The sequence below is a fragment of the Scardinius erythrophthalmus genome (assembly GCF_964197995.2).
Source record: "Scardinius erythrophthalmus genome assembly, chromosome: 2".
NCBI classification, from domain to species: domain Eukaryota; kingdom Metazoa; phylum Chordata; class Actinopteri; order Cypriniformes; family Leuciscidae; genus Scardinius; species Scardinius erythrophthalmus.
Window position 1 is genome coordinate 61,644,289 of NC_138222.1, and position 20,590 is coordinate 61,664,878.

The 20,590-nt window shown below is 37.7% G+C and overlaps 1 protein-coding gene across 1 annotated transcript; it reads left to right on the forward strand.

Moving 5' to 3' along the window:
- Positions 1-12,703: 12,703 nt before the first annotated feature.
- On the forward strand, positions 12,704-13,840 carry LOC308705558 (GTPase IMAP family member 7-like; the record flags this gene model as incomplete). Its single annotated transcript, XM_081390615.1, has 1 exon — positions 12,704-13,840. One exon carries the CDS (start codon positions 12,704-12,706, stop codon positions 13,838-13,840), a length of 1,137 nt encoding a protein of 378 aa, XP_081246741.1.
- Positions 13,841-20,590: the final 6,750 nt, after the last annotated feature.

The following is a 20,590-nucleotide window of genomic DNA, read 5'->3' on the forward strand; positions in this document are numbered from 1 at the left end:
AGAACTAGATGGCAATAAATACCGAAAAGAGAGAAAACAAACAACATTTGAATGATATAAACCCAGTTTAAAACTTGTATTCATGAATATGTACAATAACATCTGACAATGTAGGCTACATATGACACCACTGTACTGACAAATACAGTATTTGTTAAGTGGGTGAGGATCATCTCATTTGAAAAAAAAAAAAATGTATACCCAAAATATTAACAGATAACATAAGCAAAATGTTTATGAAAATAGTTATGGTGTAAAGAAAGTTTTTTTTTATTTGTATTTTTTCAAATGTCTGACAAAATCTACAATACAAAAACTGAGAATGTATCAGACAGTGATTCAAATATTATACTTACATACAGTAGCAGAACCAATGATCTGATTACACACAAGGAAAAAAATTAATAACAAATTAATATTTGAGTCAAATTTAGCTCTGTATGGATTAACGTGCTGATGACATGTATACATTCAAGAGAAATTACATTCATATTAATGGGAATATTATTTCATGGCCTAAATGTTTTACTTCCGTTATATCTTTTAATAATTAATTAAATATTACAGATGGTTGATTTTATTTCAGTTATCAATTAAAGTTATAATTGTAAAATCAGTTATTTTTAGGTCATGTCAACATAGTAATATGACAGTAGCTTTAAATTACAAAGCGCACGTAACGTTATATGTAAATACATTATTTGCTGTCGGTCAGCGTACAGTGTATATCGATGTCTATCAATTATGAACAGTCATAATCATATGTACCGAGATGTAATAAGAGTGTGTAGCTTATGTATTGTATTCACACTACAAAAATCCTCATTTGCATCACTATTTAAAACTTTTAAAACAAAGACATGACTAATTCAGCTCCACCATTATGCCTAACTCGGTCGTAGTTCATCGCGTAAACGGGAAAACAATAATAAATCAAATCAACGCCAAAAGGTGTGTAAAACAATTATAAGTAATGAATTAATGCAGTTTTAAAGTATATAATTCCTCAGAGATTACCAGAAAACAGACTGTCTGAGCAGCTAGTCGACCGTTATAATAGCTATAGCAGTATAGCAGAATAGCTATGGGGGGGGCGAAACTCTGTTGTGTTATGGGTAACAGTCTGTAGATGGCGCTGCGGAGGCGCGTCCGCCATTATGGACTGAAAGCTGCTGAAATCGTTAGCGCCAGTCAATGGCAAAATCCATTTTAGTAGGTGTTTATAGTTCATGTGTGCACTTGCTAGATTGCACATCTTTTTTGTACCTTTCTGCCTGTAATAGGACATTCATAGATTGTTTTTTTTTCTTGCCATTGAAACGTTCACTGTGTGCACTTTCACTGAAGATGTTGAAAAAACAAGTTGTTAATATTTTTGTGATATTCTATGTAAAATATTAACTGTCTTTAGATATGGTCATTATATATATATATATATATATATATATATATATATATATATATATATATATATATATATATATATATATATATATTAAATCATATATATGGTGATGTTCACTAATTTCAAAATCAACATTTGAATAAATATCTTATATCTAATTACTGTGTGTCTCCCTATAGCCTAGCCTATATTATTTCATGAATTTCTGTTAGTCATATAACAAGGAAAATGCATAATAGAACATAAATATTGATAGATTAAAGTTTTGCAGTAATTTTATAATTGTATCTTTGCAAACCGTAAGTGGTAGGCTTAGGCTAATGAAGCCGATTCGGTGGGGGACATACCCTTACTAAAAAGTACTATAGGAATCTTATAGTATTTTGGGACAAAATATTATAGTAATCTTATAGGAATACTATAGTAATTTGGGACATACTACAGAAGTACTATATAAATACTATAGCAGCTTAAAAATATTACAGAGGTATTACAGAACATCACAGAAGTGTGTTATGTTCTGTAATACCTCTATAATATCCTAGAGCCACTATAGTATTTCTATAGTAGTCGTATAGTACTTCTATAGTATTTTTTGTCCCAAAATACTATTTTCCTAAGGGTATTTAGGCCATGCATAACCAACACATAGACATATATTTTCTGTCATTTAACGTCTGTCATCCTCAATGTATTTTAAATTGTTTTCATATTTAGATATGACGGCCAGAAAAAATTAAGTTATGTTAAGTTTTTGTTATGTTAAGTTTTTCAGTGCCACTGACTCCCAGTATTTTTCGGCGTTTTCCTTCAGGTTTCAGTCCATAATGGCGGCCGCGCGTCACGTCATGGGGGCAACTGTTGCTATGGAGCATTCTATTGAGTTTTGCCTCTTGGGCTTCTATACTCTTTGACTATATTTATAATCAGATAAACACTAAAATGAGTTTAATTTAAAACCAATCAATTAATGCATTACTATTTTGACCTGTTTCACTAATTTTAATAGAAAACTCTAATTACTATGGAAATGTAAAAAACTTACCTGTTTGGAGCAAAGCTGGGTGGTCGAATCCAGAATGACAGCTTAGAGATGCAAAGTTTCAGCAGTCTCATTGGTTAGAATTAATCACATGACAACGCCATCTATCCATCCATCCATCCATCCATCCATCCATCCATCTTCTTCCACTTATCCGGGACCGGGTCGCGGGGGAAGCATTCTAAGCAGGGATGCCCAGACTTCCCTCTCCCTAGACACTCTGGATATTGTGGGGCTGTCTTAGCTGACACGCCTCTGCAGCATCACGTGGCGGTCGGGGACAGTGCCTTTGGACTGGCAGACCGGGGTGGTGGTCCCTCTTTTTAAGAAGGGGGACCGGAGGGTGTGCTCCAACTATAGGGGATCACACTTCTCAGCCTCCCCGGGAAAGTCTATGCCAGGGTACTGGAGAGGAGAATCCGGCCGATAGTAGAACCTCGGATTCAGGAGGAACAGTGTGGTTTTCGTCCCGGTCGTGGAACACTGGACCAGCTCTAGCTCTGGGAGTATGGGGTTCGGGGCCCTTTGCTACGGGCTATCCGGTCCCTGTACGACCGGAGCAGGAGCTTGGTTCGCATTGCCGGCAGTAAGTCAGACCCCGGGGTCTCCTCCCGGTGGGACATGCCCGGCACACCTTCCCGGGAAGGCGTCCAGGAGGCATCCGGAAAAGATGCCCGAGCCACCTCAGCTGACCCCTCTCGATGTGGAGGAGCAGCGGCTCTACTCTGAGCTCCTGCCGAGTGACTGAGCTTCTCACCCTATCTCTAAGGGATCGCCCAGCCACCCTGCGGAGAAAGCTCATTTCGGCTGCTTGTATTCGGGATCTTGTCCTTTCAGTCATGACCCACAGCTCATGACCATAGGTGAGGGTAGGAACGTAGATTGACCAGTAAATCGAGAGCTTCGCCTTGCGGCTCAGCTCCTTCTTCACCACGGCAGACCGGTACAGCGACCGCATTACTGCAGAAGCTGCACTGATCCGTCTGTCAATCTCCCGTTCCATCCTTCCCTCACACGTGAACAAGAGCCCAAGATACTTGAACTCCTCCACTTGAGGCAAGAGCTCTCCACCAACCTGAAGAGGGCAAACCACCCTTTTCCGACTGAGAACCATGGCCTCGGATTTGGAGGTGCTGATTCTCATCCCAGCCGCTTCACACTCGGCTGCAAACCGTCCCAGTGCATGAGGGCCAGAGATGCCCATGCAAAGAGCAGAGATGAAATTGTGTGGTCCCCAAACCCGACCCGACATAAAAATTATGAACAGAACCGGCGACAAAGGGCAGCCCTGCCGGAGTCCAACATGCACCGGGAACAAGTCTGACTTACTGCCGGCAATGCGAACCAAGCTCCTGCTCCGGACTTTCCCGGGGAGGCCGATGCTGCAGAGGTGTGTCAGCCAAGACAGCCCCACAACATCCAGAGACTTGAGGTACTCAGGGCGGATCTCATCCACCCCCGGTGCCTTGCCACCGAGGAGTTTCTTGACTACCTCGGTGACTTCAGCTCAGGTGATGGACGAGTCCGCCTCCGAGCCCTCAGCCTCTGCTTCCTCAATGGAAGACGTGACGGCGGGATTGAGGAGATCCTCGAAGTATTCCTTCCACCGTCCAGTGATATCCCCTGTCCAGGTCAACAGCTGCCCACCTCCACTGTAAACAGCGTTGGTAGGGCACTGCTTCCCCCTCCTGAGGCGCCGGACAGTTTGCCAGAATCTCTTCGAGGCCGACTGATAGTCCTTCTCCATGGCCTCACCGAACTCCTCCCAGGCCCGAGTTTTTGCCTCCACAACCACCCGGGCTGCAGTCCGCTTGGCCCGTCGGTACCCGTCAGCTGCCTCAGGAGTCCCATAAGCCAACCAGGCCCGATAGGACTCCTTCTTCAGCTTGACGACATCCCTTACTTCCGGTGTCCACCACCAGGTTCGGGGATTGCCGCATCGACAGGCACCGGAGACCTTACGGCCACAGCTCCGAGTGGCCGCGTTGGCAATGGAGGTGGAGAACATGGTCCACTCGGACTCAATATCTCCAGACTCCCTCGGGATCTGGTCGAAGCTCTGTCGGAGGTGGGAGTTGAAGATCTCTCTGACAGGGAATTCGGCCAAACGTTCCCAACAGACCCTCACAGTACGCTTGGGTCTGCCGAGTCTATCCAGCTTCCTCTCCCGCCATCGGATCCAACTCACCACCAGGTGGTGATCAGTTGACAGCTCCGCCCCTCTCTTCACCCGAGTGTCCAAGACATACGGCCGGAGGTCGGATAAAACGACCACAAAGTCGATCATCGACCTCTGGCCTAGGGTGTCCTGGTGCCATGTGCACTGATGGACACCCTTATGCTTGAACATGGTGTTTGTTATGGACAAGCTGTAACTAGCACAGAAGTCCAATAACAGAACACCACTCGGGTTCAGATTAGGGGGGCCAATCCTCCCAATCACGCCCCTCCAGGTGTCACTGTCGCTGCCCACGTGGGCGTTGAAGTCCCCCAGTAGAACGACGGAGTCCCCAGTCGGAGCACTTTCCAGCACCCCTCCCAGAGACTCCAAGAAGGCTGGGTACTCTGCACTGCCATTTGGCCCATAGGCACAAACGACAGTGAGAGACCTATCCCCGACACGAAGGCACAGGGAAGCAACCCTCTCGTTCACCAGGGTGAACTCCAACACATGGCGGCTGAGCTGGGGGGCTATAAGCAAACCCACACCAGCCCGCCGCCTCTCACCATGGGCAACTCCAGAGTGGTGAAGAGTCCATCCTCTCTAGAGGAGTGTGGTTCCAGAGCCCAAGCCGTGCGTAAAGGTGATCCCAACTATCTCTAGTCGGAATCTCTGAACCTCACGCACAATCTCAGGCTCCTTCCCCGCCAGAGAGGTGACGTTCCATGTCCCTAGAGTTAGATTCCGCGTCCAGGGATCGGGTTGTCTAGGCCCCCGCCTTCGACTGCCGCCCGATCCACTTAGCACCGGCCCCTTACGGTCCCTCCTTCAGGTGGTGGGTCCACGGGAGGGTGGCCCCACGTCGCTCCTTTGGGCTGAGCCCGGCCGGACCCCATGGGGGGAGGCCCGAGAACCAGGCGCTCGCATACGAGCCCCAACCCCGGGCCTGGCTCCAACCCCTGCGCCATGCCGGGCGACGTCACAGTCCTTAACCCCCTGAGGTCGGCAATCACGCCGGCGTGATCTGCTCTTTTTTTTTATATCAGTGCAAAATACTCTGTTGATTTTGATTTTACATACTTGTGTTGTACATCATTCAAAGCTGTTAAATGTCTTCTTTTATTTGTGTACACTCATAATAAAAACAAAATGTTGTGTTTTTCGTAAAACAAAGAAAATAAAAATGATGCGCGTTCTGCCGTCTCTCTCAATGTGAAACTCATTCTGAAACGCGACAGAAAATGACCTGTAACTCAGCGAATGTTTGTCACACAGACTTGAAACGCATGTCTATACAACGCTTGGAATCTCTATTTTTAAAGTATGTAAATTATATAAAAAACAAATATTATATTTTTAAGTAATCCATACGAAAGCAGCGGCATGTACAGTTTCTCAAACGTGTCCTAATTAACTATAATGTGACCACACCCAGGCACGCACGAGCTATTGACATGCAAATGATCCATGCGGAGAAACGCAGACCTGTAAACGCCCTCATCACCTCATGAATACAAAAACAAATCAGTCAACGAACAACAATTTGCATTGTTTTATTGTGACAAATAAGTTAATTTTATTAAATAAATACCGTAACACTTTCTATGAAGTCCATTCATATAATGAAATATAGCTCCATTTATACTTATTAATAAGCAAGTAGTACATTCTAATATACATATTTATAAAGACTCATTAAGACCTACTCCATTTTAAGAACAGTTATGGTTACATATATATTATTTGCTTTCTCAATATGCATGCTCATAATTCATTACAGACGGACTTAAACGTATTAGTCAGTTGTATGGTTTCATGAATGTACTTATAAAGATGGAACCTGTATTGCTATAATGTTATGTTATTTATGAATGTATTAATAATATACAGTAAGTGCTGTGATTTGCTGTGGTCTAATAGTGTTTAACCTGTTAAGCTGCAAGAAATGACATACCCAAACTGAAACAGATACAGTTCAAGAACCCTTTGTACTAAAAGCACAAGTATGATCTCATTTGAAAGCTGACACCTAGCAGTTTATTGTAAATTTAGAATTATTTATAGTCATAATGAAAAAAAATATATATAGGCTATATATATATAAATAGCTTCAAAGTTTTGTAAAGTTATTGGAAATTTATTTTTATGAAACATCCTCATGAAAATAAAGGCAATCTTGAAATGCACTACAGCTAAAACCACATGTCTGACCATGTTATATGTAAAATCTGGAGATGGTAAGTCTAAAACTCTGTATTTAGTTAAATGTTTTTCAAGATCATGTCATGTGACTTTATTTTGATTAGACTCTAAAATGCAAATGATGTTTGTCATCATCTATTCAGTCTATTGTCTCTATTTTTTGTGGTGCAAACGAACCCCATTCAGTGTCAGGCTCTCTTGGACACATTCACACCTCTCCAGCCTGGTTATGGCTCTAAATATGCATTTCTTTTGTCTGCATTATAGTTACTAACGACTGGATATTCATGCTATTCATAGGGTTTCAATCCCTAATTTCTTTTATCAAAGTTCTCACTTCAAATGCCCTTCTTGAATAAAGAAACATTTCAGTAAGCATTCCTATTTAGAAAAAAATCATAAAAGAATAACTGCTAACTTAGGTGGCAGGTGCACCTGGGCTAGCTAGCATGTTAGCTTAGCACACCATCAATACACGACAATATATGAGATTAAAACCATGTTTGTGCTCCAAGCTTACTTTATAACGCAAGTCGAGTGTTTTAAATAATGTTCTATGATATAATTTGGCTTCAGATAAAAAAATCAGACAGAAAATATATTAGTTTATAGTATTCTGCACGATGATAAAGTCTATATAGATTAGCATTACATTATAAATATAATTTATTATTATGAAAATACCTGGCATGGCTCGAAGAACAAAGGCAAATCAAATATCATTGCAATCATGTTTATTGACTTCAAAACATCGTTATCTGCATGTTACGGCGCGATTTCTGTTAGGTGTGTGTGTGTGTGTGTGTGTGTGTGTGTTCGAGGCTTCCTGGAATGTCACATGGTCATGGCTCTTCTTCATGTTCCATATATGGACTAATACTGTGCATATAGCGCCCTCAGGCTATTGGTATGAATTGAAAACAGTAAATCAGAGTATCAAACGCTCATAAAGATTACATCGACGCATTTGGGTATAAATTCAATAAATATTATTCCTGTCTATAGAAATATGAAGTAAATTATCTATGAGAATCTATCAATATTTCTCCAAATCTGCACATTTTTGAGCTAAAACCCTGAGGGATGTTGTTTTGTGAATCGCTGTCATGACGACAGCACAGAGTTTTTTTATGAATGGAAGAGGATGACGCGCATAATTCATATTAAAGGTATCGACTAATTTTTTCATTTCATCTCCTGACACAAATTAAGACATAACTGTCACTATGAGTTTCTCGGAATACAATAGTGGTAAAATACTGAAACTTGAGTCTTATATCTTTTTAATGATGTATAGTTTGTCAAGGTATAACATTAAATCTGATAGTAACTTTGAACTAATAAAAAAAAAAAAAAACGCTTCAGTGCGCGGGCGCACTGGCAACGGTTAACAGGTTAAACTACTGTAATATGGTCTATCTGACTTTATAAGTCTGTCTGGGAACAGCTGCTAAAAGCAAACCGGTAGAGACAGTTCTTGTCTTGCTATCTTGTTGACTGTGTGCAGTTTTAGATACTTTAAGTATGGGAAGGACTGTTGAATGTAATGACATTTTACTGAATTGTTAAAAATAGTTTGATTAACCCTGAGCCTTGAGCTTCTAATCTTAAAACAATGATTTAATAACTGTACTGTGCTGTTATGGTGGGTTGCCCACAGTAAACCCTCATGGTGGCCCAAACACACTGTCCCACATAAAAACCACACTTAACCACAGTGGGCCCGCAATGGCATGTTTGCTGGGATACCTGCAGTTTATTAATGACAGTAATTAATGCATTACAAACACACCCTCAGTTCTGGTCTGTGAGGAACACCCATTAACACTGTAACTGGGTGGTTGACATATAAGCCTGAAAAAAATGGCTTTTTTTATTTTATTTTTTTATTTCAAATAATAGGCATAAAAATATTGAGTTATGTTGTACTGACTCTTGAATTTCTGTGGTCTTTTAGATTTTGTATTGGAAATTGGATTAATTCACCAATTTATTGCATTCATGCATAAAATTGTCATATGGTGTGACATAAAAGTTATTCTATATAAAATTAAAATGGGATATATTCTCCTTAAGTAACTTAATTCACCATAAATATTTATCATTGCCCTCTTAAGATTTAACTTTTTTTTTTGTGCAGATATTTTTTTTTCTAAATCATCAGGCAAAGACAGACATCTCTCCTCAGCCTTTCCAGATATTAATTATGGTTAACCCCATTATAAATCTATCAAAATGCTTGCTGAGATCTTGAGAGATTTAATGTCTTTATCTTCAGTTGGTTTCATCTAAGGCTGTGAAGTTCTTGTCTTCCTGCTCATCTCGTTTTCTGTTCTCTACTTTCCTTCAATGATTCAACTTTTTGTCAGGCTTAGGCTGAGATGACTCCATATTTAATATACACTTAATATATTCTGGTTTTCCTCGCATTCGGCTGACATATGGTTTTCTGGGAACAAACCTTCACAAGTTTAGTTGAGGTTCCTGTGAAAAGGTAATGTGAATCATTAATACTTCAGTATTTTGTATTATTTTCCTGCTAATAACTGAGCTGTTTTTTATCCAGTTACACAATGTCTCCTTTTGATAAAAGAACTTTGTGATTGAAAAGAGTTATAAATGAATGAGGGCGACAGAAACTGGATGCACATCAGTGATTAGTCAACCCGAGACGCTGCTGGTAGCATGACTGTTTGAACAAGCTTAATGCCAATTTATTTTCAGATAAATGCCATCTTGTGTGTTATTTGTAATGTTTACGTGTTTTGAGACATTTTACTAATTTATATTGGGTATGATAAGGTTGCTTTAGAGTGCATACGATTCATATGTGTATTTAAAAGTCTGTTAAAATGTGCATATTGTGTTAATGCACAGGGTGTCAAATGTTTTGATTGTAATTAGGCATTTTATTCTCTTTTCTTTAACCTGTTAAGCTTCACCAGTGCGTCGGCGCACTGAAGCGTTTTTTATTTATTTAATTCAAAATTACTATCAGATTTAATGTTATACCTTGACAAACTATACATCATTAAAAAGATATAAGACTCAAGTTTCAGTATTTGACCACTATTGTATTCTGAGAAACTCATAGTGACAGTTATGTCTTAATTTGTGTCAGGAGTTATGAAATGAAAAAATGAGTCGATACCTTTAATATGAATTATGCGCGTCAGCCGCTCCCATTCATAAAAAACTCTGTGCTGTCGTCATGACAGCGATACACAAAACAACGTCCCTCAGGGCTTTAGCTCAAAAATGTGCAGATTTGGAGAAATATTGATAGATTCTTTTAGATTCACATCATATTTCTATAGACAGGAATAATATTTATTGAATTTATACCCAAATGCGTCAATGTAATCTTTATGAGCGTTTGGTATTCTAATTCACAGTGTTTTCAATTCATACCAATAGCCTGAGGGCGCTATATGCACAGTAATATAGTCCATATATGGCACATGAAGAAGAGCCATGATCATGTGACATTCCAGGAAGCCTCGAACACACACACAGCTAACAGAGATCGGCTGTAATCATGCAGATAAAAGATGTTTTGAAGACAATAAACATGATTGCAATGATATCTGATTTGCCTGTGTTCTTCAAGCCATGCCAGGTATTTTTATAATAATAGATTATATTTATAATGTAATGCTAATCTATATAGACTTCATCATTGTGCATAATACTATCAAATAATATATTTTCTGTCTGATTTTTTTATCTGAAGCTAAATTAGATCACAGAAGATTATTTAAAACATTCGGCTTGAGTTATAAAGTACGCTTTGAGCTTAAATATGGTTTTAATCTCATATATTGTCGTGTATTGATGGTGTGCTAAGCTAATATGCTAGCTAGCCCTAACTGTTAGTCACATGACATGGTCTTGAAAAACATTTAACTAAATACAGAGTTTTGGGCTTATTATCTTCAGATTTTAAACATAAAATGTTTAGACATGTGACTTTAGCTGTAGTGCATTTCTAGATTGCTCCAGTGCCAATTTCAATTTTATTTTCATGAGGATGTTTCATAAAAAATAATTTCTAATAACTTTACAAAACTTTGTAGCTATTTATAACATTTTTTGTCATTACGACAATAATTAATTCTACATTTACAATAAACTGCCTGGTGTCAGCTTTCAAACGAGATCATACTTGTGCTTTTAGTACAAAGGGTTCATGAACTGTATCTGTTTTAGTTTGGGTATGTCATTTCTGGGGATTTTTCAAAAGTGGGGTTGCAGCTTAACAGGTTAAAGGTTATCAACCTAATTTGATCTTGAGCTTAATCCAGCCTTTTCTACTAAACCAATGACTGTTTCAAGTTACTAATCTAACTGCAAACTAAGCTCATCTGTTCTAATCAATTGAGATGTGAATGGAAATCAACAGACTGCAATTCAACTAAGATTGTAACTTTATTGAAGATTGAAAGTAAAAGGCATTTTTGAGATGATCCTTGTGTCCGTGGTTGACTAAGCTCTTTTCTGAGTTAGAGGCAGGATATGTGTAATCCAAGAAGTAACTCGACAATGTTTGCCATGTGTTTATCTCACAGTAAGCATTTCATGGCTTTGATTTTGAATTAATGTGCTGTGTAAATGAGGGTGTGTAAAAGTAGGAGGTTCCAGAAAACATTCAGAGAACTAGTTATTCTGGTTATTCCTGTGGCTCATCTGTGGTGACAAAAGACTCATTCAAAGATGTTTTAAGCAGTGAAACTCTCCATGCTGTTCTCTGATACACCTCCAATGACATTTGTGTTTATAGTAGCTTTTTAATTTATTATATAGAGCACCAGGAACCATAACTGGATAAGATTATAGATGAAAACAATTAATACAACACTTTTTAATACATTGAAGCACCTCAGTTGAAGACAGGACAAGAACATGGGAGGTAAGAAAACCTTTTAAAAATATGCCTTTCATCAAATCATTATTCTAAAACGTGATTTTGAAGTGTTTATTGATCCTTGACTTTGAACTATAGCAAGTGTTTCTATATTTAACATAAAAGCTACTAGTTTTTAACCTTTAGAAAATCAGATCACACTACCACTCTTAAGGGGACAGCTCACCCCGAAATGAAAATGCTATTATCATTTATTCACCCACATTTTGTTTCAAAACTTTTATTTCTGCTGTTGAACATAAGAGACTTTATTTTGAAAAATGTTTTCCCTACAATGAAAATCAATGGGGTTAAATGTTTTAATATGCTTTAAAAGACAATATAAGTCTGTAAATTTGTTTAAAACAATAATTCATTTTAATAACAACAGCATATTTCTTTCAAATAGCAAATAGTAGACTTTTTATGGTTGATTTCAACTTTAATGAGATTGACAACTTTTGTAATGCATGTTTAAGCATTTTATAATCATAATTTCAACTTTTTGTCTCACAATTGTGACTTAGTATGTCATATACTCAACTTTTAATAGATAAGAGATGTCAATTTTTAATTGAACTCTTTCACCACAATTGACTTTTTATGTCATTATTTATGTAATAATTTAATTTAAATTGTATCTGTTTCATTCATTTTTTATGCCATAATCTTGAGTTAGCATGACATAATTTTGATATTTTATGGCATAATCATGAGTATGACAATTTAGATTTTTATCGCATACATATGACATTTGATTTGTGTGTTATAATTTCAACTTTTATCTCATAATCATGAGCATAATCAAAAGACTGATTTTTTTTCTTCTTTTCTTGGTTATATTTCTTTCTTGGTTTTTAACTATGGTTATATGTTCAAGAAATCTTCTTTTTTTTTTTTTTTTTTTTTTTTTACTGGAATAGTAAATTCCTTTACTAACAACAACATATTTCTCAAACAGCTTCTGAGTCTCAGCCTGAGAAAAGGATCATGCTTCTTGGGAAAACCGGAGATGGCAAGAGCAGCGCCGGGAATACGATTCTCAAACAGCAAGTCTTCAAGAGTAAAGCTTCACCTGAGTCTGTGACGGCTGAATGCGTCAGTGGAGATCGGAAGGTCGATGGCAGAAAGATCACCATTATTGACACTCCTGGACTCTTTGACACCGTACTGAATGAGACCATCAAATCCGAGATAATTAGATCCGTGATCGAAAGCTCCCCTGGTCCAGACATGTTCACTATCGTCCTGAAGGTCGGGAGATACACGGGACAAGAAATGGAGATTGTGGATAAAATCATGGAGTGTTGTGGAGAAGACACCTTCAGTCATTCAGTGGTTTTATTCACTCACGGCGAACAACTGGAAGGTCAAACCATCGAGGAATTTGTGAAGATGAGTCCAAAGCTACAGGATCTTGTTGATAAATGCGGAGGCCGCTGTCACGTCATCGACAGTAAATACTGGAAAAGGCGAAAAATGGGATACAGGAGCAACAGAGTTCAGGTGAAAAATCTGCTGGAGACCATCGAACAGAAGCTGAAGGACAGTAATAACGGCTGCTACACCAATGAGCTGCTTCAGATAGTGGAGGAAGAGATTCAAGAGGAGATGAAGAACATAGACGAGGTCAATTTGTTGCCAGAAGAGAAGCGAGAGTTAGCGAAGAAGATTGTGCACAAAACACTTCTCAATCGGCTTGCGGGAGTGACCACAGGGACGCTGACCGGTGCTTTTCTGGGCATCGGTGTCGCAGTAGCAGCTGTTGTGAGTTTACTGAAAGCCGGCGACATTCCCGGAGTGGTTAAAGCAGGAGCGGCAGCAGGAGCCGCCGGAGCAGCGGGAATAGCAGCAGGAGCAGCAGCGGTGAAGGCTGGGATTATTGCTGCAGGAGCTGGTGTTGGACTCACTGGTTCAGGTCTCGCTGCAGCTACAGGCGTTGCTTTTGGAGTTGCAGCTTTAGCCGGAGCGGTCGGAGGAGGAATTACTGGATACAAAGCAGCAGATGAGGACGATTCGGTGAGTGAGACAATAAAGAACACCGCCAAACTCAACTATGAGAATGCCAAAGGTGCAGTGATGGTGGCACAGAAACTGTTAAACGAGGAGGACAACACCACTGATTAGGGAACAGAGCAGTTTTTAGTGATTTATGGAATAGATTATATTATCATTGTTGTATGTGCTTTATCCAAAGCTTTATGTGCTTTATGAGTTTATGTCCAGATCTGATCAATCTCACTTGCTTGTGACTTTCTAGTCAGTGATCCAAAAGGGCTCGATTAGCTGGTTCAGGTGTTGGACAAGGGTTGGAATGTGATTTTAAACCATTCAAGAGCATAAAGAGTTGTCTTACATGTTGTTTTCTGTGCTGCAGGCGTGTGTAACTATACTGGGCAACTCTTAAATTGACAGCAGTCATCTCTATAATAACATAGTGTTTCCCACACATAGACTAATTTGTGGCGGTGCGCCACAGAATCAACACCGGCCGCCACAAATTGCGTTTCGTTATAAAAAAATGTTTTATGCTATTTAAAACACGCAGCGTGTTCATTCAGCTGCATTTCCTTTCCCTGTTCTCCCTCCTCTGTCACTCACGTGTCTCTCACACAAGCGACCGGTCGCGTGCGCGCACCCTCACTGTCTTCAAACTATCTTGCTCTCTCTCGCTCCCTCGCGCATATTAATCAAAATCAATTTTTATTTTTACTGAATTACTGGGTGTTGTGCTAAAAAAAAAAAAAATTATGATGCCTTATCTTCTCTGAAAAGCATTCCGCCCATTCAGCTAACATGAAAAACACTTTCAATAAACAAAACAAAACTATGATGAAATGTTTTCTGTGTTGATCTTGTGCGATGTCCTAACTGCCGGGATAATCACTTAACGCGTACAAGTCCGCTAATGACACGTCCGATTCGCGAACTAATGACTCCTTTAAACCGATTCAACCAAAACAATCTTTTAGTTTACTGTTTGTGGTAAATGCAGTTGGGTTGTCAAGGTCAAAACTGTAAATAAGCTGTGAATCAAATAAACTTACTATAAATAATGTTATGTCATTTTTACTCTTACATTGAATATTTGGATTCTGTGAAGGTGTGAATAATTTTTGATTAATATTTAATATAATAAAGTTCTGTGTAACAGATTATTAACGCAGATTATTAACGGAGATTATTACTGCCACCCCCCCACAAATTGATTTATAGTCTGTGGGAAACACTGTAACACTAATCACACAACAAAAGACAAAGGGAAAATTCAATCATTCTTGACTGAATAGTTGTTGTAACTATATTTGGAATGTATATCTTTTTTTTATTTTTATAAAGTGCAGTATTATTTTACATTTAATTACAGTTTCTGTACCTGAATACTGAAAATCTTAAAACACTGTTCATTTCAATCGTATCGTTGTTCAGTTGTGTCTATTTGTTTCGGTTGCTATTTTTTATTTATTTTTATTTTTATTACTGAGTATTTACTTGTCTTTAATAATACTTGAAATTTATATTAGTTTTTCTATGGCATTTTTAAATCACAGCCAAAGTGTTCTTTAGCCAGTTGATTTTTGTTCAGTATATTCAGCTACAATTAAATGTTTTGCAATAAGACTTTTTCCCTAATTGGAATCAATAAGCAGAATTGAAATAGGAATTGGAATCATTAAAATTGAAACGATACCCGACCCTACTTACAGCAGTGCTGTCCAGTCCTGGTCATGGAGGACCACTGTCCTGCAGAGTTTAGCTCCAGCCTTCCTGTAGTTTCTGCTGATCCTGAAGACCTTGATCAACCGGTTCGGCTCTGCTTAACTGACCCCAGTCAGAGCTCAATTCGGCAATCAGGACTAGATGGCAATAAATACTGAAAAGAGAGAAGACAAACAACATTTTAATGATATAAACCCAGTTTAAAACTTGTATTCATGAATATGTACAATAACATCTGAGAATGTAGGCTACATATGACACCACTGTACTGACAAATACAGTATTTGTTAAGTGGGTGAGGATCATCTCATTAAAAAAAATGTTTATGAAAATAGTTATATGGTTTACAAAGTTTTTTCAAATGTCTATGACAAAACTACAATGCAAAAACTGAATATGTATCAGACAGTGATTTGAATATTATACTTACATACAGTAGCAGAACCAATGATCTGATTACACACAAGAAAAAGGGAGAAAAGAAACAAATTAATATTTGAGTCAAATTTTGCTCTGTATGGATTATCGTGCTGATGAAATGTATACATTCAAGAGAAATTACATTCATATTTAATGTGAATATGATTTAATGTCCTAAATGTTTTACTTCCGTTATATCTTTTAATAATTAAATATTCCAGATGGTTGATTTCATTTCAGTTATCAATTAAAGTTATAATTGTAAATTATATTATTTTTAGGTCATGTTAGCATGATAGCAATATGACCATAGCTTTGTAAAAATACATAGCATGTGTAACATTATATGTAAATACATGATTTGCTGTCTGTCTGCGTGCAGTGTTTATCGATGTCTATCAATTATGAACAGTCATAATCATATGTAACGAGATCTACCCATGTAATGTATTTAAGCTACATAAATCCTCGTTTATGTCGCTATTTAAAACTTTAAATGCAGTTTTAAAGTATAAATTACCTCAGAGATTATCAGAAAACGGCCTGTCTGAGCAGCTAGTCGACCATTATAACCGTTTATCATTTAAGCTGCAGCAGAATAGCTATACTGTACAGCCTATTCATAATCAGATAGGCCTAGACCCTAAAATGAGTGTAATTTAATACCAATTAATTCATTAATTTGTTACCATTTTGACCTGATTCACTTATTTTAATAGAAAACTCAAATTACTATGCAAATTGAAAAAAAGCTTACCTGATTGGAGCAAAGCTGGGCGGTACCAGTCGAATCCAGAATGACAGCTTAGCGATGCAAAGGTCCAGCAGTCTCACTGGTTTGAATTAATCACATGACGACACCATCTACTGTAGGCTATTACTTATTAGGCCTATATAATTTTACTTTCTTCTTTCGCCATTTCAGAAATATAATAGGCCTATCATACTGTATAACTCATCAGTGATCTATTTATTAGTTTTAAAAAAAAAATTATAATAATAAATACATCACTGATGAGTACCAAAACATATTAGTCAACGATCAACTATTTGCATTGTTTTATTGTGACAAATAAGTTAATTTTATTTAATAAAGACTTTAACACTTTCTATGAAGTCCATTCCTATAATGAATTACAGCTCCATTGCATTTATACTTATTGATGAGCAATTAGTACTATTCCATAAATACTCATATTATAAAGACTCATTAAGACCTACTGCATTTTAAAAACAGTTATAGTTACATATATTATTTGCTTTCTCAATGTGCATGCTCATAATTTATTACAGACTGACTTGAACATATTAGGCTAATTAATCAGTTGTATAGTTCCATGAATAAAGATGGAACCTGCATTGCTATAATGTTGTTATTTATGAATGCATTAATAATATACAGTAAGTGCTGTGATTTACTGAGGTCTAATGGTGTTTAAACTACTGTAATATGGTCTATCTGACTTTATCAGTCTGTATGGGAACAGCTGCTAAAAGCAGTCTGTAAACACCTCTGCCCCCATTAACACTATCTGATCACATGGCTACAAATATACAATTTTAGACATGAAAAGACAATATACTCTTGACAAAGTCAACTGCATGATGTTTTATAAACATAATGCATCATTTCAATTATATTTAAGAACTAATATTACCAAAGAACCCGCCGTTTAAAATTGGCGCGGGCGGTAACTTAAAACCAACCCATAAACAGCTCATTAACACAACAACTACGAATATGCACAAAAATAACCACATTAAAACACATTAAGTGACTCAATCCATCATTAAAACATGTCATCCGTCGATATTGACCAGAATCTTTTCTTCATCTATTATATTTTAAAACTTTATTAAAGAGCTCATTTGCGACATACCTGTCTCACTCAAGGCCAAAGCTGTTATTCTAACGTGTACGGGACGGGACGCGATTGGGCAATTCAGTGGAAATGACATCACTCAAACATAAAACTCAATATATAATTTTAAACAGATATGAACTCTTTTCCCCGACTCTTCAAAATATATGAACAGCAATATCTGCACAGTGACACAAAAATAAAATAGAAATAGATTTAAATTATTTCTGAGGGGGAAGATGACTTAAAGCTTGCTCACAAAACTCAAAACACTACACCTGATTAGTATATATATATATATATATATATATATATATATATATATATATATATATATATATATATGTATATCTATATATATATATATATATATATATATATATATATATATATATATATATATATATCCTTAAAAAATGAATACAACAAGAAAGGACAAAAACTACTGATAATAGATACAATACTATATTGACAATGTAGAAAAGATAATGTAGGCTACTTAAAAGAAAAGTTTTTGGGGAAGTTTATAAAACAATAAAAACAACAACAAAAACAACAACACATCAGAAAAATAAAAATAAGAAACAATTTTTAAAGGGGTCATATAATGCCATTTTTGTAAAAGTTAATAATATGATTCTTTAGGGTCTAAATTAAAAGTTTGTAATATACTTTAATTAAAAATTCTCATTAGTATTGTAAGAAAACACTCATTTTACCTGGTCAAAAACAGCTCTGTTTTCAGCACGCCGTTTCAGTGCATGTGTCTTTAAATGATAATGAGCTTTGCTCACCCTGTTTTGACACAATACACGTGGAGTGTTGCCTTGACAACAGTTGAGGGTATATTTTGAAGAATGGCAGCGGGAGTCTCCAAGGACACTGTGCAACGGTATCAATTATCAAATGACGGCCCTGAAGAAGTTCGACAATTAAAGCTCGAACAGGACGTTTCTGAATGGTTGGTTAACGTAATGTCACTTTGATCTATCTTTGTGTGCACTGGCAGGGTAGAGTAGTGATATATACGAACGCAATGTGTTTACTGATGTATACTTTAGTTCATTGACACATTGATGTTACAGCTAATGGTCATGAAAAAAATGTTTCTGTAAATGTAGGCTTGTCCGTGATGCGTAAAGTTATCTATGCAGTGTTAGGTACAACTGTCAGGGCTGAAGCACTCACATGAGGTCACGTCAGGAATGTTTCTAACAGTAGTTGAAGGACACCTAAGAATTTTGTATTACCATTTATCTTCATGCAGTTATAACAGTTTTTTTTTTCTTCTTAATCAGTAACAGACACCGTTATAAACCATCTACAAAAGTAAGCTTAGTGTAGTATTACCATGTTAACTTTAACACCTTTGTAGGCCTACACTGTCATGCTGGATTAACGAGGAAGCAAAAGCAGGTGCAGTCAACTCTTTATTAGAGACAAGCTTAAACAGAGGCAACAAACAACACTGGTGGGTGGGCAGCGCAGGGACCTCGATGGCCAAACACAGAGAGAAGAGCTGGTGCAGGGTGATGTGATGACGATGATGATGAATCCGACGTGAACACGAACTGGAACAGGTAACAGGAAACTCGAACAACACCACACGATCACAGACGAGGAACACCAGACATCTAGACATCGACAACGATCTGACAGTGGAGAAAAGAAACCGGTGAGTATAAATAGGCTATGGAGATGAGTTGCAGCTGGCGCCGAGCTGATTAGAGATTGAATGAATGAACAGGATTGTTTGGGCCACGCCCAACCCAACCCACGCGACACAGACACACACACAAATAACAAAGGCACGAGACAAGAAGGAAACAATGCATCTGAAAACCGTGACATACACAGTTTGTAATAACACAATAACCATAACGCGTTGTTCATTATAAACGTGGGATTATGAATTATATCGAAAACGTTGTACATAGAAAACATGCCGTAATGTACCCTGAGTGTAAACCTTAGCCGCCTTCATCGTGAAGCATGCTAGCGATTTGCAAAGATTAATATAAAGATTAATATAAAGGTTAATAAAACGTTACACTCACTCACTTCTTCTTCTGGAGGTGCAGCAGGAACACGAATAGTTGGTACCGATCCTTTTTTCAGGAACAGCTTCTTAGCAAAACCAGCTTTACTGACCCTCGTTTATAAAGCAGTCTGGTGTGAAATGATTCGCGCACACATGAAAGCATTGATGTTGATCGTGGGGAATATTCCCTTCGAAAACAAAACTCAGCCACTGCGTCTTCAATGGTTCGGATTTAGGAACATCATAATGACTGCTGTGTTCGTTATTACACCCAAGAACAGAACACCACAATCGCTTAGACGCCATTCTGCTCCAGCATATCAACAATGGCGGACTATAATGACAGCTCGCACAGGGTGGGTCTGTGTTGAAACGCTGCTGTCAATCAACAATTGTGGGAGGGGCGTCCGAACAGCTTGATTTGAGACAGGGAAAACATATAAGAAGATTAAAAAAAAAAAAACACTGGATGGATTTTTATAATTTTATGATGGTTGTGTACAGGCACTGCCAACACACATTTCAGTACAATCAACTTGTAAAAGTGCATGTACCATTATATGACCCCTTTAAGATGTTTTATGAAACAGTTACATGTGTTTTTTGGGTGTGTTTATTGATAAGAAAAATATTAACTTGATAATAAATGAAAGTGAAAGCTAGATCTTGGTTTTAGCCAGCAATCAGCAACCTCTCCACAAAGAAAAGACGGTAAAACAGTAATGTAAGTTCTTTACATTTTTTACACCATTAACAGACAGTGTTGTGTGAGGTTTTACCAGGGCAAATTAGCATAGACATTTATTTATGTAATCTGTAAAATCTCAAATTAAT